At 34.6% G+C, this 17,733-nt stretch overlaps 2 protein-coding genes across 4 annotated transcripts; one reads left to right on the top strand and one right to left on the bottom strand.

Annotated features, from left to right (window-relative positions):
- On the top strand, positions 10,390-13,323 carry LOC104722703 (cysteine-rich receptor-like protein kinase 10). Of its 3 annotated transcripts, XM_010440907.1 has the most exons (7): positions 10,402-11,334; positions 11,547-11,684; positions 11,792-11,910; positions 12,005-12,215; positions 12,302-12,539; positions 12,627-12,777; positions 12,851-13,323. In XM_010440907.1, exons 1-7 carry the CDS (start codon positions 10,515-10,517, stop codon positions 13,172-13,174), a joined length of 2,001 nt encoding a protein of 666 aa, XP_010439209.1. In that variant the 5' UTR covers positions 10,402-10,514; the 3' UTR covers positions 13,175-13,323. The 3 variants fall into 3 exon arrangements, with proteins under 3 accessions (XP_019087863.1, XP_010439209.1, XP_010439210.1); XM_010440908.1 differs by lacking the exon at positions 11,547-11,684; XM_019232318.1 differs by lacking the exons at positions 11,792-11,910; positions 12,005-12,215; positions 12,302-12,539; positions 12,627-12,777; positions 12,851-13,323 and having other exon boundaries at positions 10,390-11,334; positions 11,481-11,572.
- On the bottom strand, positions 13,405-16,205 carry LOC104722702 (cysteine-rich receptor-like protein kinase 11). Its single transcript, XM_010440906.1, has 7 exons — positions 15,307-16,205; positions 15,088-15,219; positions 14,849-14,970; positions 14,540-14,750; positions 14,217-14,454; positions 13,971-14,130; positions 13,405-13,890 (listed from the first exon to the last, which is right to left on the bottom strand). Exons 1-7 carry the CDS (start codon positions 16,148-16,150, stop codon positions 13,582-13,584), a joined length of 2,016 nt encoding a protein of 671 aa, XP_010439208.1. The 5' UTR covers positions 16,151-16,205; the 3' UTR covers positions 13,405-13,581.

The following is a 17,733-nucleotide window of genomic DNA, read 5'->3' as shown; positions in this document are numbered from 1 at the left end:
TACAAAAGATAAGATAATAATTGTGAAGCAGCCAACGAGTCTTGGTATTTTTGTTTAATCTTCGTCTTCGTCGTTGATAGTGTTGCTCTGCTAGCTTTTTTCCAATCAATGGACCGGACTTTTCAATCCGTTACTATTTTTCCTTTTCGCTTTCATTATATTACTTGGTCTAAATATTTTTGTTTTTACGTTAATCCTTTCTTTATTGGTTGTTCCAAAATGTGCATCTATCTGATTTTCTATATATGACATTTTCTTCTTGGTGCCATATATTTGCAATTATCTTACGCCACGGTTGACTCAATAAAAAATTGTATATGCATGAGTCAACCCAAAAAACAGATCAATTACCCTATGGAATTGGATGAAATCGATGGGTTGTGATTTAATAATCAAAGATCCTGCAAGACAAACCTGCGACCAATACTGCAAGAATCAGTGATTACGATACACATATATTTTTGTGAATAATTTTGTGAATAATCTCTAAAATTACGTGGTTCATTTTTTTCAGCCACGTACGAATAACCTAAAATATTTTTCTGGCTAAATTACAGTTGCCAACTGAATTATATGGCTAGCAGTGGCTACTACAATATATATGGCTATTTTAGCTACAAACGTGGTTCCATTTTTTTTTTTTTTTGACATCAATGAAAAATGAGTGTTTAAATTTTATGGATTCACCTCAGTTTTATGTGGATATATAACAGTAGCAACGGTGTATATTAGCACCGAAAAATATGTGGCTCAGTGGCCACAAAACTAGAAACGTTAGTGTTGCCATTTATATTACGCTGATCGATAATCAAAAACAAAACATCAAAGATTACGCTAAAGTTCAAGACGAGCATTGAAGCAGTCCTCTTGTTAAAAATTTGTGCATATAAAAAGCCGATTAGTGTTTTTTCCTTGTCAAGCTATGTAAAAGAATTGAGTACGTAGAGAGGGGTATTCAACTTGTTTTTTCTAGGATTTAGTTAGATTTTAATATTTTAGGATTTTGAAAGATTTGAGTAAGATTTTAGGAAATTTGATTATTTGTTAGACATTTTAATTTAAAGAAAATGAAAATGAAATGAGAATCTGTGAGATTTTGTAAGTGATTTTAGAATATTTCAAAATACACTATCTAACTTTTTTTTTTTGATAAAATATGAATATTATTTACCAAAAGGAACAGTTTTTTTGCAAGATCTTGGCGTAGCAGTGGTATTGAAAAAAGGGAAGTACAAGATGCAGAGATTTACTCCAAAACCATTGTTAAAGAAGATTGTTAAAAGCATGGTGCTCTCTCCGAACCATAATAGTGCCCCTAATGTTCCTGTCAATTTGTTTGAAGATAGAGGAAACAATAGAGGAGATTTACTCGTGTTTCTCTGTGAAGATTGCAGGTGCAGGAGAGAGCATTGGTGATACCCCAAGAGTGAAGCCTTGATCTTGTTTGGGAGTCTATCCGAGGGAGAGATCCAGAAAGTGGAAGCCAATTTGGGAATGTTTCCTTTATACCACACAACTTTTGCCCAAGATTGGGTAGAGCGAGTTGGTCTCAAATGATTCCAAGTGTGAGATGTTGTAAAGATGGTTCTAAAGAAATTACCAGACTTCCAACTGTATACACCATGTATGAGACACAACATTTAGTTATTTGGTTATTTTAATTATGTAGTGGGAATGTGTTTCTCTGCCCATGTTTCACGTTCTTAGGAGTTAGTTTATGTTTTGTGTATTTAAGCATCTTGGCTATTATAGAATCGAACATGAAGAAAATATTGTTAAGAAACTTGAGTTCTTGTGTTGTTCTTATGAGCAATTCTCTTTTGCTTTGAAGAGTGACTGAAATTAGCTTTTATAGCTAACAGATGGTGGATCGATGGCCAGAAGATTTGATGATTAACATAATTGATATCTCATCGTCATTAGCAGCCTGCAAAAAAAAAAAACACAAAACACTTTAGAGTAAACGAGAAACTATGAAATGGCCTTTTAATAAACAATAATTGAACATCATTATGGTTCCCACTGGATCTCACACTTCATTCTCTGCTAAAAAGCTGATATTTGGACAGTAATAACTCTGATTGTTTTGGTAGTGACTCTGATGTCGTATTGAACGAAGCTTTTGAGGAATTATGTTGCCAACGAGGGTATAAATGGTTCAGTGGGAAGATACGAGCCTTCATCTATTGTCGCAGTGACGTTCACAAATCGGGAAAACGCAGTGGCTATGACGAAAAACAGAGTCATGTACGTAGGTGGAAGATGCAATTGGTTTGACCTTTTTTTTTGGAAATCCTTCAAAATCCCATCCTAAAGGGTGTGATTGTATGAGGCATATTTTTCAACTAAAAAAACTAAAAAAATCTTTTAAAATCATTCAAAGTAGTTTTTTTTAAAAAAGTTGTAATATTTTGAATAACAGTAGATTTTAAGTGAGTTTTACAAATTATGTATTGAATAACAAGAGATTGTGAATCATTCTAAATGATTTTATCTAAATTTCAAGTTGAATAACATAGGATTTTAAAAAAGTTTTAAAAATCATCAATTGAATAACAAGTGATTTTAAGAATACTTTAAAATCTTATAAAATATGAGTTTAATATCCCCTCGTACTCTCTGGGCTAAATATAGGGTTTTCAATTAGCCCGAAAAAATAAAAGGGCTTTGGTGTGTATCCCACCGCCTCATACGAGTCTCTAGGTTTTTTTATATATATATAATTACATCCTCCTCTAGTTTGTAGTTATCACATCCTCCTCATCGTCTCGTTTGTTTACCTCACGTTCTTTAAAGATTTCTAGCTTCTTCCATTATATATGTATGATTACATTAGTGCCAAAATTGTTTGTTTTTGTTGAGTTTAGAGTAGTCTTTTAAACAGTAATTATTTTCTTCTTCCTGAGATTCTTTGATTACGTTTTTATTTCTTGATAAAAGTGACGAATACTTGAGAAAGGGGCAATCGATCGAAGTTGTATAACCCTAAAGTATAGGTCACAGATTAACTATGTCAAGTCTTCTTCACGAAGAAGTCATGGCGGAGGTCTCATATGCCCGTATCATGCATTACCTTACGGAACAGCGTCGCTGTCTTTACCGTTTTGTACTTGGACATGAGAACCTATATACTAAAAATAAATTTTACCAAATTTTTACTTTTGTCAAAAAAATCTGGTTTTTCATTATTTTTCCTTTTGTCATTTTTTCTTTCTTCTATTATTCTTCCTTATGTGTAGCTTGCAACAAAGTGAGAAAGGGGCAATCGATCAATATTAATTTCCATATATCTATACAAACTCATAGAAAAAGAACTTTGCAACTAGACGATAGAGCTTATGGAAGGAAAATTCGCCTTTTTTTTTTGAAGAAAGGAAAATTTTCTTTAAAAGGGTGAAAACATGAATCACGAATGAGAACGACGTCATGTGGAATATTATGTTAGTGAACCCTCCGAGTAAAAATATTATGAAAAAAAAAATAAATTTGTTTGGTATACAGTATACTTCTCAACATAGCGATACAGTACAACTTTTCGTCCCGAGAATCTATATATAATAGCAAATCCATTTTTTTTGTGTTATCTTTAATCCAACGGATGAGAATTGTTCTATTATTCCATCTAATGGTTGATATTTATTAATGATCCAAGAGTTGCAAGTATTTTTCTTTTAAATAATCGTGTTTTTTTTGTCATATTCCATCTTTTAAAAATCGCACCTTTTAATTGTTGCATCTATTCGTCGTACCTCCATCTTTTAAAAATCCTACCTATTTATTTTTGCACCTTTTGGTTTCACACCTATAAATTTTACACATTTTTATTTATTATATATAAACTTCTATGGAATACAAAAACAAGTTTCGAATTTATCGTTTTCAGAATATTTTTAAAAGTTAAAAATAAAATCAAAGAATTGTTTTATTGGAGTGTTTTTAAATTAACCTGCATCAATCTTTATATCAAGGTATGTTTATAAACTTGTTAGTGTCCATTCTGAAAAATTGGTTTTGTTCCCTTTTCGGTTTCGTTTTCATATATAGATTATAGATTAACAGAAATTTGGTTTTTCTGAAGTGTTTTGTTTGTCTATATTTTGTCGGTTAGATAATTTTATAATAGCAAACTCATTTTTTAGACACTGCTGACGTCATTTTTTTAATCCAACGGATAAAATTATTTTATTTTCTCATCCAACAGTTTAGATCTAAGATGATGTCATTAATTTATTAAATGAAAATGCACTTCTCTTCCTTCCCCAAATCGTCGCTTCACTTTGTTTAGCCCTTCGAATCAACGCTTCTCTATGTAAAAAACCTGTTCAATTGCCTCTTTTCAGATCTATATATTTGGAATTCGTTCAATCATTTTAGTTGTTATGGTTCACATTTTATCTATATACTCTCTTATTGTCGTGAATTTACTGCAAGGAGTAGTTTACTCTCTCTTCTCTTCGAATAACTGAACAGTTTGTCCGGTCGAGATATGCGTATTCGTTGGTGTTTTAACAAATGTATTACAGAATAAAGTCGACCCTTTTGATGTTTTTTATATTTTCTAAACCCAGTCATCATTAATCTTTGTTTTGTAAACTTTTTGTTTCTTAAATTTTTCAAGCCTATCGTTTGTCCCTGAATTCCATTTGTTGATGGTAAGTAGGCCTGCCATATTTTTGTAACGTTAATGTCTTAATTCTCAATGTGTAGATTTTATATTTAGATATTTTTTGAATGTTCGATTAAATGTTAAAACGAAACAGATAATGTTGCATTGCTTAAGTTATGTACTTTTACGTGTGGTGTTTATTTGCAGAGAATCTGCTATATATATTAATCCGTTTACTTGACATTATAAATCCAGTCTTTGTTTTCGTAAAATTCTCTTATAGTCAACAAGATGTGACACGATGGTAGATGTGACACCCTTACCATCGTTACTCTTTAATTAGGTTGGTGTTCTCTTTTATGTAACTCCTACCTCTTCTGTCTCTCTTAATCATTTTCCAAACAAGAAGGTCTGTAAAAATTAAACTTACCAGTGATCTTTTAACTTGTACGTTCTGATAGAAATGTAATCCAAAAAATAATATGGAAAACTGCAGATGGGAGTCACTTTCATTCCGACAGATGGAGAACTATATTGATTAGTCTCTGATGAATGGGGTTGAATTCATATATCATACATACCCTCTGAGTTAGTCGCTTAGTCCACTAATTGTCATAATTAAAGGCATGTTAATATATAAAGCCATATGTAGATTTTCTGTGGAACTGATATTAACCATCATTATAATGTACTGTTTAGATTGACTTTGATGAATTAGTTCATTTGCTGATTACAACTTCATTTTTGTTTGGATTTGATATTGTCTGAGTTTTCTTTAATTAAATCATCAAAGTTTCTGATTTTCATCACTTTAATCGCTCATGTTATAGACGGTAAACCTGTTGTTGTTATTAATCCGTGGATATGAAATAGCAGCTTTGCTTCGAAAAGTTTTTCTTCTAATCAACGACTTTTTTTTTCTTTCTTAAGTTAATAAACAATGATTCTTCGCTTTCAAAAGAAAAGCTTCGTACAAGGGCTTCTTCATCTTCAATGATTGTGAAACGCCCCTACTTGAACTTCTTTCTTTGTGTTTCTTTTATTTGAGTTTTTATTTTTCTAAGTGAAAATAAATGTGATTAGACTTTGAGTTTAACAAAGGTATATATACAACCACAATACGCTTTTATAGAGACGCGCGTATGCCCTCACAAGCCAAAACACTTGTTAGCAGAATGATGCGTCAAAGATGAAGAGAATTATGTTGCAAGTCATGACTCTGTTTGATGAAGGGTGGAGATTTCTTTGTTTCCAAACTTAAAGAGTGTTAAAGTTTTTTGTTCGAGGAAAGACATGCTGGAAAAATTTTAATTTGGCGGTGGTAACGTTTGGAAGTCAACACGCACCCGCATCACCAAAACTATCCACCTCCATAGACTACAGTTTGTCACTAACGTTGCACCGCTTGAGTCATGATTTCGATTCCTTTATTATCATATTGTATTCCTATATGGTATAGAACAGCTCTACAGGATCAAATCTAAGATATAATAAAATAATTAAAATATATTGGCCAGTTATTTCAAAAATCAAATAAAATATATGAAATAATTAACAGATGTTTAGACATTTTATCTGTTTGTGTTGTAACTATAGAAGGATATTATGATTCTTTACATTATAAATATTATGGGTATCATCTAACTCCCCTACCCTTCATAATGATAGTCTTATCATGGAGGGAGAGTAGTCAGAGAGGCATGTATGTAATTGAATTGATGTTTCAAACGAAAAAAAATTTCCGAAAGTCCGTCGCGGGTTCAGTACGATCAATATGAATCATTTATTTTCAAATGTTCAATTTCAATTAATCAGAAGTAATAACAACAAAGCTGCGAATCTTTTAGAGAAAAAATGATTTACAGGCCAGAAAAAAAACCTTTGTGAACATTTTCCATGAGGTCTTTCTTTATAAAAATAAATTTTGTTAAAATACTCGTATTTTTCTTCTTCGTAAATATAGTGATGCTCGATATAGAACAATGTTACGATTTCTACTTAACATGCTGCAACAATTAAAATTTATATTTCATCCAAGGGTTACTATATCAGTTTAACGAATTTAATTGGAAACTCTCCTATGTGTATATAAGTATATTTAATTTTTGGAATATTCTTTTGATGTTTGATTAGATGGGAAAGTATTTTTCATAATTCAAAATATGGTTTATCTGTTGTGGATTACGACGAGCGTAAGCCGATGATATTGTCTTTGGGCTTTGGCATTAACCAAAGCCAAAAGGAACAATGTTGAGCATCTTAAAATTATAAATCCAGTAAGTTAAAATTTATATTTCATCCAAGGGTTACTATATCAGTTTAACGAATTTAGTTAAATTTTAAGATGCTCACCAGTTAAGCCCAACATTATTCCTTCAATGTTGAGCATCTTACAATGTTGAGCATCTTGTTTTTTCCTTTTTGACTCTAAAAAAAAAAGAAATTAACTGGTAAGCATCTTAAAATTTAAGTGAACATATTTCATACATCTTTTTTCATATATACTAGGTTGGTACCCGCGCTACGCCGCGGGATTAATTTTTTTATATTATTTTTTATCATATTTTTCTCTTTTGTCTTTCTCGATTCATAATTTAATATATGTTATTTGGAATCAATTCATAAGTTTTTGATAATTTCAATAAATTATTATTATTATTATTTACATCATCATATGATACTTGAGTTTTTTTTTATTTCATAAATTTAGTTTCTGTTTAATATTTATTACCAAATAAGTTTAGGGATTACAAACCATTAGTTCTTGATTTGTTTCTCACTCACAAATCCTCTAGAACAGTAAGACATATTACTCTTTGATGTCTACATTTCAAATGTTTTTAATGGATATCTTAGAGTACTTTAGGTTTAACCACTTCAATCTTTTGTCTCATAAAATCTGACATAAACCAAAGATGAAACTTTTGAAATTTACTAAGATCAAAAGGAAAATAAAAAATGATAATTTTCACATAGAGAGTTCTATAAGTATTAGTAAGTAATTAATATGTATTGTACTAAACCTTGAAAAAAAAGAAAATGTTCTGATCCAAAGTAGCAATCTGCTCAATATCTTCTTCATTTAAGACCTAAGTCAAGAAAAAAGAGGTGAGTCAATTTACACAAACACTAATATTTCTTCTTGAATCAACCCTAAAAGCTTGAATAAAAACGACATCTTTACTTCGATTGGACCTGCAAAGAAATTAATGAACTTTGTTATGCCCAAGTTGCTATTTTGTGAATTTTTTAATCTTTTGTATATCAGACGTCAATTATGTGGTTAGGGAGGGGCTTACCTGAGGAATTGATATCTCTATGTCTCTCTTCTCTTCTTCCTTCTTCTTCATATTACTATGTGTTTCTCTCTCTCTCCTCTCTCTCTCTCTCTCTCTCTCTCTCTCTCTCTCTCTCTCTCTCTCTCTCTCTCTCTCTATTCTACCTTTTCAAATTTCTTCCCTATCCTAATTTTTAACCTTGCCTCTTCTTTCAAAGAGTTATCGATAACCGGAAAATTTAATTTCAAAATGTGTAGATTTTGATAAAATTCTTGTTCGAATTAATCAAAGGTGAATTTGGGAAGATTGTTTTGCCTCTTTAACAATGACCTATGCTTCTTCCATGTCTCGTGCTGCACGAGTCGTGCGTTTTCTTCTCTTTATGTTTGTTTCATTGAAGGCAAAACTTTGTGACGATTCTTTTGTTTTTTCTAAATTAGAGCAGTTTTATAGTGTGAAGGAGAAGAACAAACGATTAGAGTCGTCGTGTTTTTTTTTTTATTATGTTGGCAAAGGTCTATGAAGTGAAAGACAACGTGATGTGGCACATAGAGGTGTCAATCAGGCTGGCTCGGCCCGGTCCGGCCCAAAATCCGCAAAACCCGGATATATTTAAGCTTTTCTCGGCCCGGCCCAAAATATTTTCAAGCCTATATTTCAAAGCCTGACCCGCCTCTAACAGGGCTACAAGACTTTTCGGATCAAAAATTCAAAAATTCAAATCAATCAAAATTTTAGAGCTTAGTCCGATCGGGCTCGGGCGGGCCCGAAAACTCTTATACAAATATAATTATATTTTTTTTGTCCGAGCCTTGTGTTTTTCTAGACATATATTTTAGTCCGAGCCTGGTGTTTTTCAAGACCGGACCGAGCTGGACCAGCCTGCGGGATTTGGGCCTAATTGACATGCCTGGTGACACACAGTTTTTTTTATTGGTTTAGAAATCTTAGTTGTATTAATTGAAATGTATTCATTGGCTATTGATTTTAAATGAGGTGTCAACACCATGTTCAATGTTGAGGCTGATGTGTCACACAAGAAAAGCAACACATTGTTCTTTTATTGTATTGATATTTTCCTCTTGATTGATGAAACACTAAAAGAAATTTTAGATTTTATTTTTGCTTTATTGAAAAATAAATTTCTAATAAGTACATATGTATACTGTTAATTTAGATTTTTTATTTTAACGTATAAGAGTTTAATTAGTTGGACAACATGTATTACTATCATGGCATTGTATTGGCAATATGCTCGAATTGAGTATGTATATGGCTACATAGTATATATACTATAACATCAATTGTAACTTAAAACGATCAGTAGAGCATATATATACATATCTGTTTATGTTTCTATTTTTTCTCACCTATGATTTGTGTTTTGTTCACATTGTACACTTTATATGGATCTTGATTTAAAGTTGATAAATGAGATCATGACTTTGGAACATTTCTATTTTTACTGATAAATGTCCCTATATATATCGGGCTAACAATAGAGTTTGTAGTTTTCTATTAACAATAGAGTTTGTAGTTTTCTTTTGGGTGCAAGATATAGTTATAACAAAATTAAGATGTGGTTATAACAACACAAATTAAGATCTCTTTGCCAAGCTAACGACTGCAGTGTGGAGGAAGTTACGAAAAAATGTTAGGCACTCCCTATTTATGTATATACTCCTTAGAATTCTCCTATTTTGTGCAAAGATTTAACTTATCTAGCTTATTATTATTATTATTTTTGTCAAAAAAGCCGACGATGATGGACACATCCAAATAAAAAGTGATTAAGATTATAAAAAGTTATAAAAATATATTTTTAACAAAACTTGATAAATCAGAAAAATGAATAGCCGTAAAACCAATTTAGAAATTCTACAATCGAAATACTCTCAATAAGAGAATTATTATCAAATTTCCTCTCTAAAACATGACTTAACAATGTTAATCTTTTTAAACTTTCATTTTTTCGTGCGGCAATGCACGGACCCACTTCCTAGTATTTCTTAAAAGAAGAGTCAACAAAGATTTCAAAAGTCAAGTCTATTCAACAAAAAAAACATACTACGACATTTTATGAAAAGAAATCTAAGTCTAATAATTACAAAAATTTCTGAATTGTATTGTACTACTAGTAATTAAGATGTTCGAACTTTGAAAATTGAGAAATCATGTCATGCTACATTTTATTTCTCCTCAAATATCTCCACCTAATAATCTATTTCTCTGCAATGACATATCGAGTGTAGTTCACGTAAGAATTTATATTTTAGAGTTTAAACCGTAAATTTGGAATTAAATGTTATGATAATCATGTTAATTGAATATATTATTTTTTTTGTTCCATAGTTTCTTCCAGTTATATAAATTATTTTCCCCAAATCATTAAATTAGAATCTCAACACAAGTAGTTGGATTGGACCCGACAATTCAATACAAACGCGTTTACTTTGACCTTGACTTTTCGTCGTCACTTTTCACATAACCATCCTCTGTTTCACGCTATCTACACTAGCCACAGAGAAGAGAGCCACAAATAAAAAATCAAATTATTGTTTCATATATATCGCCACTTCCCAAAAGCTTCTTGATTAGGAAGACACAAAAATCAAGAAAAAAGCCAAATTATGTCTTCTCGCGCCTCTTTCATCTTCCTTTGCTTTTTCTCCTTCCTTACTTGCTTCAAAGTTTCTGCTCAAAATCAAGATCACACTTACCTTTACCATATTTGTCCCAACACGACGACGTATTCAGGAAACAGCACTTACTTGACCAATCTCAGAACCGTTTTGGCTTCTCTCTCGTCCCGTAACTCCCCTTACTCCACCGGATTCCAAAACGCCACAGCCGGGAAAGCTCCCGACAGGGTCACCGGGCTTTTCCTCTGCCGTGGTGACTTGTCGCCGGAAGTTTGCCGTCGCTGCGTCACCTTTGCCGTCAACGACACTTTCAATCGGTGTCCTAAGGAGAGAGTGGTCGTGGTTTATTACGATGAGTGTATGCTCAGATACTCTAACGAGAGTATACTCTCAACCCTAAGCACCGGTGGAGGAATGTATATGTGGAACAACCAAAACGTTACATCTAACCAACTCGACCAATTCAAAGATTTGGTCGCGTCCACTATGAACCAAGCCGCCACTGAAGCTGCCAACAGTCCCAGAAAATTCAGCGCAAGAACAGCCAATTTTACTCGGTTGCGGAGTTTGTACGGACTGGTTCAGTGCACTCCTGATCTGACGAGACAAGACTGTTTGAGTTGTCTTCAACAAAGCATTAATCAGTTACCTACTGACAAAATTGGGGGAAGATTCATTATGCACAGCTGTAATTCAAGATACGAGCTTTACGCGTTTTACAACGAATCCGCCATTACAATACCTTCACCACCGCCGCCACCACCACGGCCGGTTTCTGCTCCTCCTGTGTCAGCTCCTCCTCGACCTGGTAAGCGCTCTGTCTTATTCCTCTGTTTTTTCCCTTAGTTTAATAGAAAGTTTCATCCTTTCGACATAATTTCGCTTTGCTATGTGTCTTTCATGATCTAATCTGTCTTCTTCCTCTGTTTTTTTCCCCTGATTTCTTGAAATTAGCTATGTTAATAGGGAAAGTTTCGTTCTTTTTCGTCTGATCTTAAGCAACTGATGTTTGGAAAGCAGGGAAAGGTGGGAATTCAAATGTGTTAGTGGTAGCCATTGTTGTACCTATTGTAGTGGCTGTTCTGCTTTTCATAGCTGGTTATTGTTTCCTTGCAAAAAGGGCAAAGAAGAGTTATGACACAACATCTGCATATGATGGTATAGATTTCGCATGATTCAGTCTTTCTAGCTAGGTTTTGAATGTTGATTAATGTCAATGGTCATCTTATTTTTCCTGCCTTCTAAGACTTTCGTTTGTGCAACAGGAGATGATATCACAACCGCAGACTCACTGCAGCTTGATTATAGAAAAATTCAAACTGCAACTGATGATTTTGCAGCGAGTAATAAGATTGGTCAAGGTGGATTTGGTGAGGTTTACAAGGTAACTATACTATACTTCCCTTGAGGTGTTTTCTTTTCTTGAAACTTAAAGCCAACACGTTTGGATAAGAGGATGATGTTGATATAAATAACAGGGCACGTTAACGGATGGGACTGAAGTTGCGGTGAAGAGGCTATCAAAGTCATCAGGACAAGGTGAAGTAGAGTTCAAAAACGAGGTTGTTGTGGTTGCAAAGCTTCAGCATAGAAATTTGGTCAAGCTTCTCGGGTTTTGTCTAGACGGAGAAGAAAGGTTACTCGTGTACGATTATGTCCCCAACAAAAGCCTTGATTTTTTCCTCTTTGGTCAGTTGAATTTTATTGCTTTGTTTCAATGATTCTTGACACTTGGGGTTGCAAATCTTTAGAGTTAACTGTATGAATGTGCACAGACCCTGCAAAGCAAGGTCAGCTGGATTGGACTCGACGATACAAGATTATTGGTGGAGTTGCTCGAGGGATTCTGTATCTTCATCAAGATTCACGACTCACAATCATACACCGTGACCTCAAAGCAAGTAACATTCTCTTGGATGCAGACATGAATCCTAAAATTGCGGATTTTGGAATGGCCAGGATCTTTGGATTGGACCAAACCCAAGAAAACACTAGCCGAATTGTTGGTACCTAGTAAGTCGATCTCCCTCGTAAATTCTCATAAGTTCAAGTTTTCTGAACATTCTTTTGTTAACATAGTTTTTTTGCTGTGGGTTACAGTGGTTACATGTCTCCCGAGTATGCAATGCATGGTCAGTACTCAATGAAATCTGATATCTATAGCTTTGGAGTGTTAGTTCTTGAGATTATAAGCGGAAAGAAGAATAGCAGCTTCTACCAAACAGACGGAGCACATGACTTGGTCTCATATGTAAGTTTTGAGCCAATCAAGTTCCATATTTACCTATAGTTGTAAGTGTTTTATTGATCTATTGATATTCTAGGCTTGGAGGCTTTGGAGTAACGGGACACCATCAGAACTTGTGGATCCAGCTATTGCAGATAGTTTTCAAAGAAATGAAGTTGTTCGATGTGTCCATATCGGTCTTTTATGTGTTCAAGAAGATCCTGCTGAGCGTCCTACATTGTCATCCATTGTTATGATGCTCACTAGTAACACTGTGACTTTGCCCGTCCCACGGCAACCAGGTCTTTTTTTCCAGAGTAGAATTGGAAAAGATCCTCTTGATACGGACCAATTTTCAACGACCAGGTCTCTTATAGGATCTGTTGACGATGCAACGATCACAGATTTATATCCTCGTTGAGTATAAATGATTATCTTCTTGCCTGATTCCTGAATCTATTGGTGTCGAAAATAAGTTAAATTGTTTTGTATTTTTAGTACTGTAATTGTAACCACAAGTCCACAAGCTTGCATGAGATATATACCATTTACAGGTTTCTTCTTGAATACGTAACACTGATTTTTTTTTGTTTTCCCCAAATTAAGTTTACACAATGATAAATCAGAGAATTTGATTCAGGTTAAAGAGTATAAAAATTAAACCTGTAAATAGTGTCTTAAATTGCAGTTTTTACTTCTGTAAGAACTTAACAAAGAAGCGATCTTTACAGAACTGACCATAGCATTTTACAATTAACAACATATAATTACAGAGAAACATGCAATATTCTTATGTCCATATGGAGAAATAAAATCAGAGGAAACATATCACTTCTTACGAACTAAATGAGGAAAAGACTTGCTAGAAGTAGACTGACCAGACTCTGATCCCTCGCATACCAGGTCCAGTTGCTTACTACGTGGGAAAAATCCCGGTAGGCGAGGCACTGGTAGAGTGACAGTGTTGCTAGTGAGCATTAAGATGATTGTTGATAACATTGGACGGTCTTCTGGATTTTCTTGAACACACAAGAGCGCGATATGGATGCATCTAGTGACTTCATTACTCTGATAATTCCTTCCAATCGTCGGATCCACCAGCTCTAATGGTGACTTGTTCCTCCAAAGCCTGGAAGCCTAAAACAATGAACAATAAATAACCTTTGGCATCTGTGTAAACATGATGAAATGTTGAAAGTTGAGGACTATATGCTCACATAAGTGACCAAGTTTCCAGCAGTACTAGTTTCATCCATCTGGTAGACGCTGCTATTTTTCTTGCCGCTTATAATCTCAAGAACTAATACTCCAAAGCTATAAATGTCAGATTTCATGGAGTATTGACCATGCATTGCATACTCCGGAGACATGTATGCGCTGAAAAACAGAGAACTCCGTTAATATGCAATAGAAAAAGATTCAGTGAACTTTTTTTTTTTTCAGCTAATATGAGCAGAACTTACTAGGTTCCAGCAATTCTGTTTGTGTTTGCTTGAGTTTGCTCCATTCCAAAAATAGTTGCCAATCCAAAATCTGCAATTTTTGGGTTCATATTTGCATCTAAGAGAATGTTGCTGGCTTTGAGGTCACGATGTATGATTGTGAGCTGTGAATCTTGATGAAGATACAGAACCCCTCGAGCAATCCCTCCAATGATCTTGTATCGTAGGGTCCAGTCTAGCTGACTTTGCTTTACAGGGTCTGCACATCTCCATGTACAATCAATCAGGTCAAAGCTCAAGAAGGATCTTTCTAAATAAGCAAAAAATATTGAAGGGAACCATACCAAATAGGAAATAGTCAAGGCTTTTGTTGGGGACAAACTCATAGATCAAAATCTTTTCTTCTCCTTCCAAACAGAAGCCAAGAAGCCTAACCAAATTCCTATGTTGAAGTTTTGACACAAGAACAGCCTCGTTCCTAAACTCTCTTGTGCCTTGTCCCGACATTTTCGACAGTCGCTTCACAGCTACTTCAGTTCCGTTAGAAAGCTTACCCTACACATACCATTGAATGAAACAAACATTATCAGTTTCAGTTATTACCCATAACCTATATGAACTTAGAAAAAAATGGAAAACAGAGACTTTCTTACCTTGTAAACCGCACCAAATCCACCTTCGCCAAGCTTATTACTCATTGAAAACTTGTTAGTTGCAGCTTCAATTGTCTTAAAATCGTATACCAATGAATCTGTAGTTGACATATCACTCTCAGCTGCAAAAAAACGTGTGTACTAGTTATGCTTCAATTTTTTTCCCTCTTGGCTAAAGGGACAACACATGCTGATAATGAAAGGAAAAAAATAAAGAGGTAAAACACAAAGAAACTAACATTCAATCTCAGTTCTTTGGTATGGTTTTCTCCTACGGAAAAGAACAAATCCTAGAATCAACAGTATCAAGACGGCAATAACAGTGGGAACGGTGATCGCCACAACAACTCCAGCTGAGATTCCTTTGTTATCTTCTCACGACACACACAAAAAGACAATGTCATATATTTCAATTCTGCTTACAGTCATAATAGATATTCCACAGCCGGAAGACTAACCATTGTCGGTCGAGTTGTTCTGATCACCTGCAGGTTGTGGCACAGTCACAGGAGGTTCTGGAGGAGGAGAAGCCACCGTAATATTATCAAAAGCTTTGGAATATGTATACAAATCCCACCGCAAAAAGCAGCTTGGCCGCATAACAACACCTCCTTGCCTCTGACCACAGCATGACTGGTAGTCAGTTGCGCTTTGTCGCAGACAATTTTCACAATCAAGAGAAGAAAGATCCGGCGTGCATTGCATCAAGGCATATATATTCCGGATAGGTGTCAAGGCTGCTGCATCAGCTGTGTAATGGTTATCACTAGAAGAAGGTGTGCTTTTTGCTGTGGAGGCTGTCGAAATCATACGAGCCATTAATCCTTCCCATATTGTCGTGAACTCTGTTAGATTTGAGTTGATATCCCCAGTGTTATAGAGCAGTGAGCGCGGGTCAAGATCTGCAGATCCAGAGAAAGAAGTGTTGGAGTAGCGCACATAGCAAAGCGTGGGATCACCTGGCCATGAATACGCTTCTGTTTGGTTAGGACAATTCTTTAAAAATTCATCAGACGCTTTCTTGATACAATCAGAACAGTCTTCTGATGTTGATCCTGGGATGCACATCCCAACTGCGTATACACGGTTCGGTTCTTGTCCGATCGAACCGTTGTAGTATAAACCGTCTTGAGCCGTGACATTAGAAGGAAGAGAAGAGAGGACGAGACGGCGATTTACGTCGTAAGTACTGTTGGGTCTGAAAGTCCCCTTGTCCTCCGTGCATTTCTGAGCTGAAACTGAAGCAAAACCGAAGCTTATGAGGACAAAACAGAGGATTGAAAACAGAGTCCTCTGTTTCATTGTTTCTTCAAGATTATTGTTAAAGCAAAATCTTTATGTTTAGTGTTTATGCATCTGTCCGTTTCTTACCAGTTTAAACATCGAAGTTTCTATTCCAAATTTATAATATTGAATTCGTCAACTGTCAACGTGGTCCTTTGTTTTTTTTTTTTTTTTGTCGTCTACATAACTGAATTTGCACGGTCATAAAAACGAGTATGATAGTCAAAGTCAAAGGTATTTTCTATGTTCACATTATATAATAAGGGATATGTTGGAACGAAAGCAAACCCACTAACCCAGTGATGGAGTAGACAAAAAAAGTAGGTACTATTAAATTTAAGTGTCAGTTTCATTGCATTGGTGGTTACACAGTAAAACCGGTTTTGGTCAAGATTATTGACTTAGAAATTAGAATAGTATAGGACCTATTAAGTCAACTAACCGGTTTGGCTTATCATACAAAATTACAAACATGTGACACCAAGAACACGTCAAAATTTAGAGCTATAAATACATAAGTTTAATTTAGTATATATATCTCACAACTGATAACGCGGTTTTATGTTAAACAGGTCCAATTTCTCAATGGAACATAAATTCAACGAGGTTCAAGATCTGTAATGGTTACATCATTGATAGTTTGTGGATCAGACCTGGTCGTACACTGGCTACACTCGACACCATCTCTTTCTTGGTTATGTCTATTTGGAAAAAAGAATCCAGATGGCTGAGGAACGGGTAAAATGAGGGAAGTGTTAGTGAGCATTATCATGATTGTCGACAAGCTGGAACAATCTGTTGGATCTTCTTGAACACATAGAAGTGCCATGTGGATGCATCTTGTCACTTCTTCGGTTTGACAATTTTCTGAAATGGTTGAATCCACGAGTTCTAATGGCGACTCGCTTCTCCACAATGTCCAAGCCTGTAACACAGATCATCAACCAAGAACTTACTGGTAATTTAATCACAGTTAAGCATTTGATAATCTAACAAGAAGTTCTTCTTTTGTACTCACATATGTGACCAAATTCTCTACTGTAGTGCCTGCTCTGGTGGACGAATCTGTTACTTCGACCGCCAATAATCTCATGAACTAAAACTCCAAAACTGTAGACATCAAATTTTGTTGAGAATAGTCCATGCAACACATATTTTGGGGGCATGTAACCCCTGCAAGAATTTAAAAAAAAAAAAAAAAAAACAAAAAATATGAAGTACATAAATGGCGAAAAAGATTCTTGAGCTTTGGTAAACAGGACACATCAAGACTAAAGAGTAATAAACATATATCGTGTCCCAACTATTCTATTTGTATTAGCTCCACTTTGGTTGATCCCAAAAATTCTTGCCATTCCAAAATCAGCAATTTTAGGGTTTATATCGGCATCTAGGAGAATGTTGCTGGCTTTGAGATCATGATGTACGATTGCGAGCCGTGAATCTTGATGAAGATAAATAATTCCTCTAGTCATTCCCTTTATAATGTTGTATCGTTTTGTCCAGTCTAACCGCCCTTGCTTTGTAGGGTCTTCAAATACAAAAGTATTTATTAGCTACCTACTTTGGATCTCACCTAGAGAAGCTTATTAAAATATCAT

The sequence above is a fragment of the Camelina sativa genome, chromosome 11 (genome assembly GCF_000633955.1).
Source record: "Camelina sativa cultivar DH55 chromosome 11, Cs, whole genome shotgun sequence".
NCBI lineage: Eukaryota > Viridiplantae > Streptophyta > Magnoliopsida > Brassicales > Brassicaceae > Camelina > Camelina sativa.
Note: the sequence above shows the minus strand (reverse complement) of the source record. Positions and strands in the feature narration are given on the sequence as shown.

Excerpts from the sequence above, each read along its gene's own strand:
- LOC104722703 (XM_010440907.1), top strand. The coding sequence starts at position 10,515 with ATGTCTTCTCGCGCCTCTTTCATCTTCCTTTGCTTTTTCTCCTTCCTT. Across the intron at positions 11,911-12,004 it reads GATTTGGTGAGGTTTACAAG|GGCACGTTAACGGATGGGAC; the intron begins GTAACTATACTA and ends TATAAATAACAG. Across the intron at positions 12,216-12,301 it reads CCTTGATTTTTTCCTCTTTG|ACCCTGCAAAGCAAGGTCAG; the intron begins GTCAGTTGAATT and ends GAATGTGCACAG.
- LOC104722702 (XM_010440906.1), bottom strand. The coding sequence starts at position 16,150 with ATGAAACAGAGGACTCTGTTTTCAATCCTCTGTTTTGTCCTCATAAGC. Across the intron at positions 14,455-14,539 it reads CCTTGACTATTTCCTATTTG|ACCCTGTAAAGCAAAGTCAG; the intron begins GTATGGTTCCCT and ends GGAGATGTGCAG. Across the intron at positions 13,891-13,970 it reads CTGGAAACTTGGTCACTTAT|GCTTCCAGGCTTTGGAGGAA; the intron begins GTGAGCATATAG and ends TCATTGTTTTAG.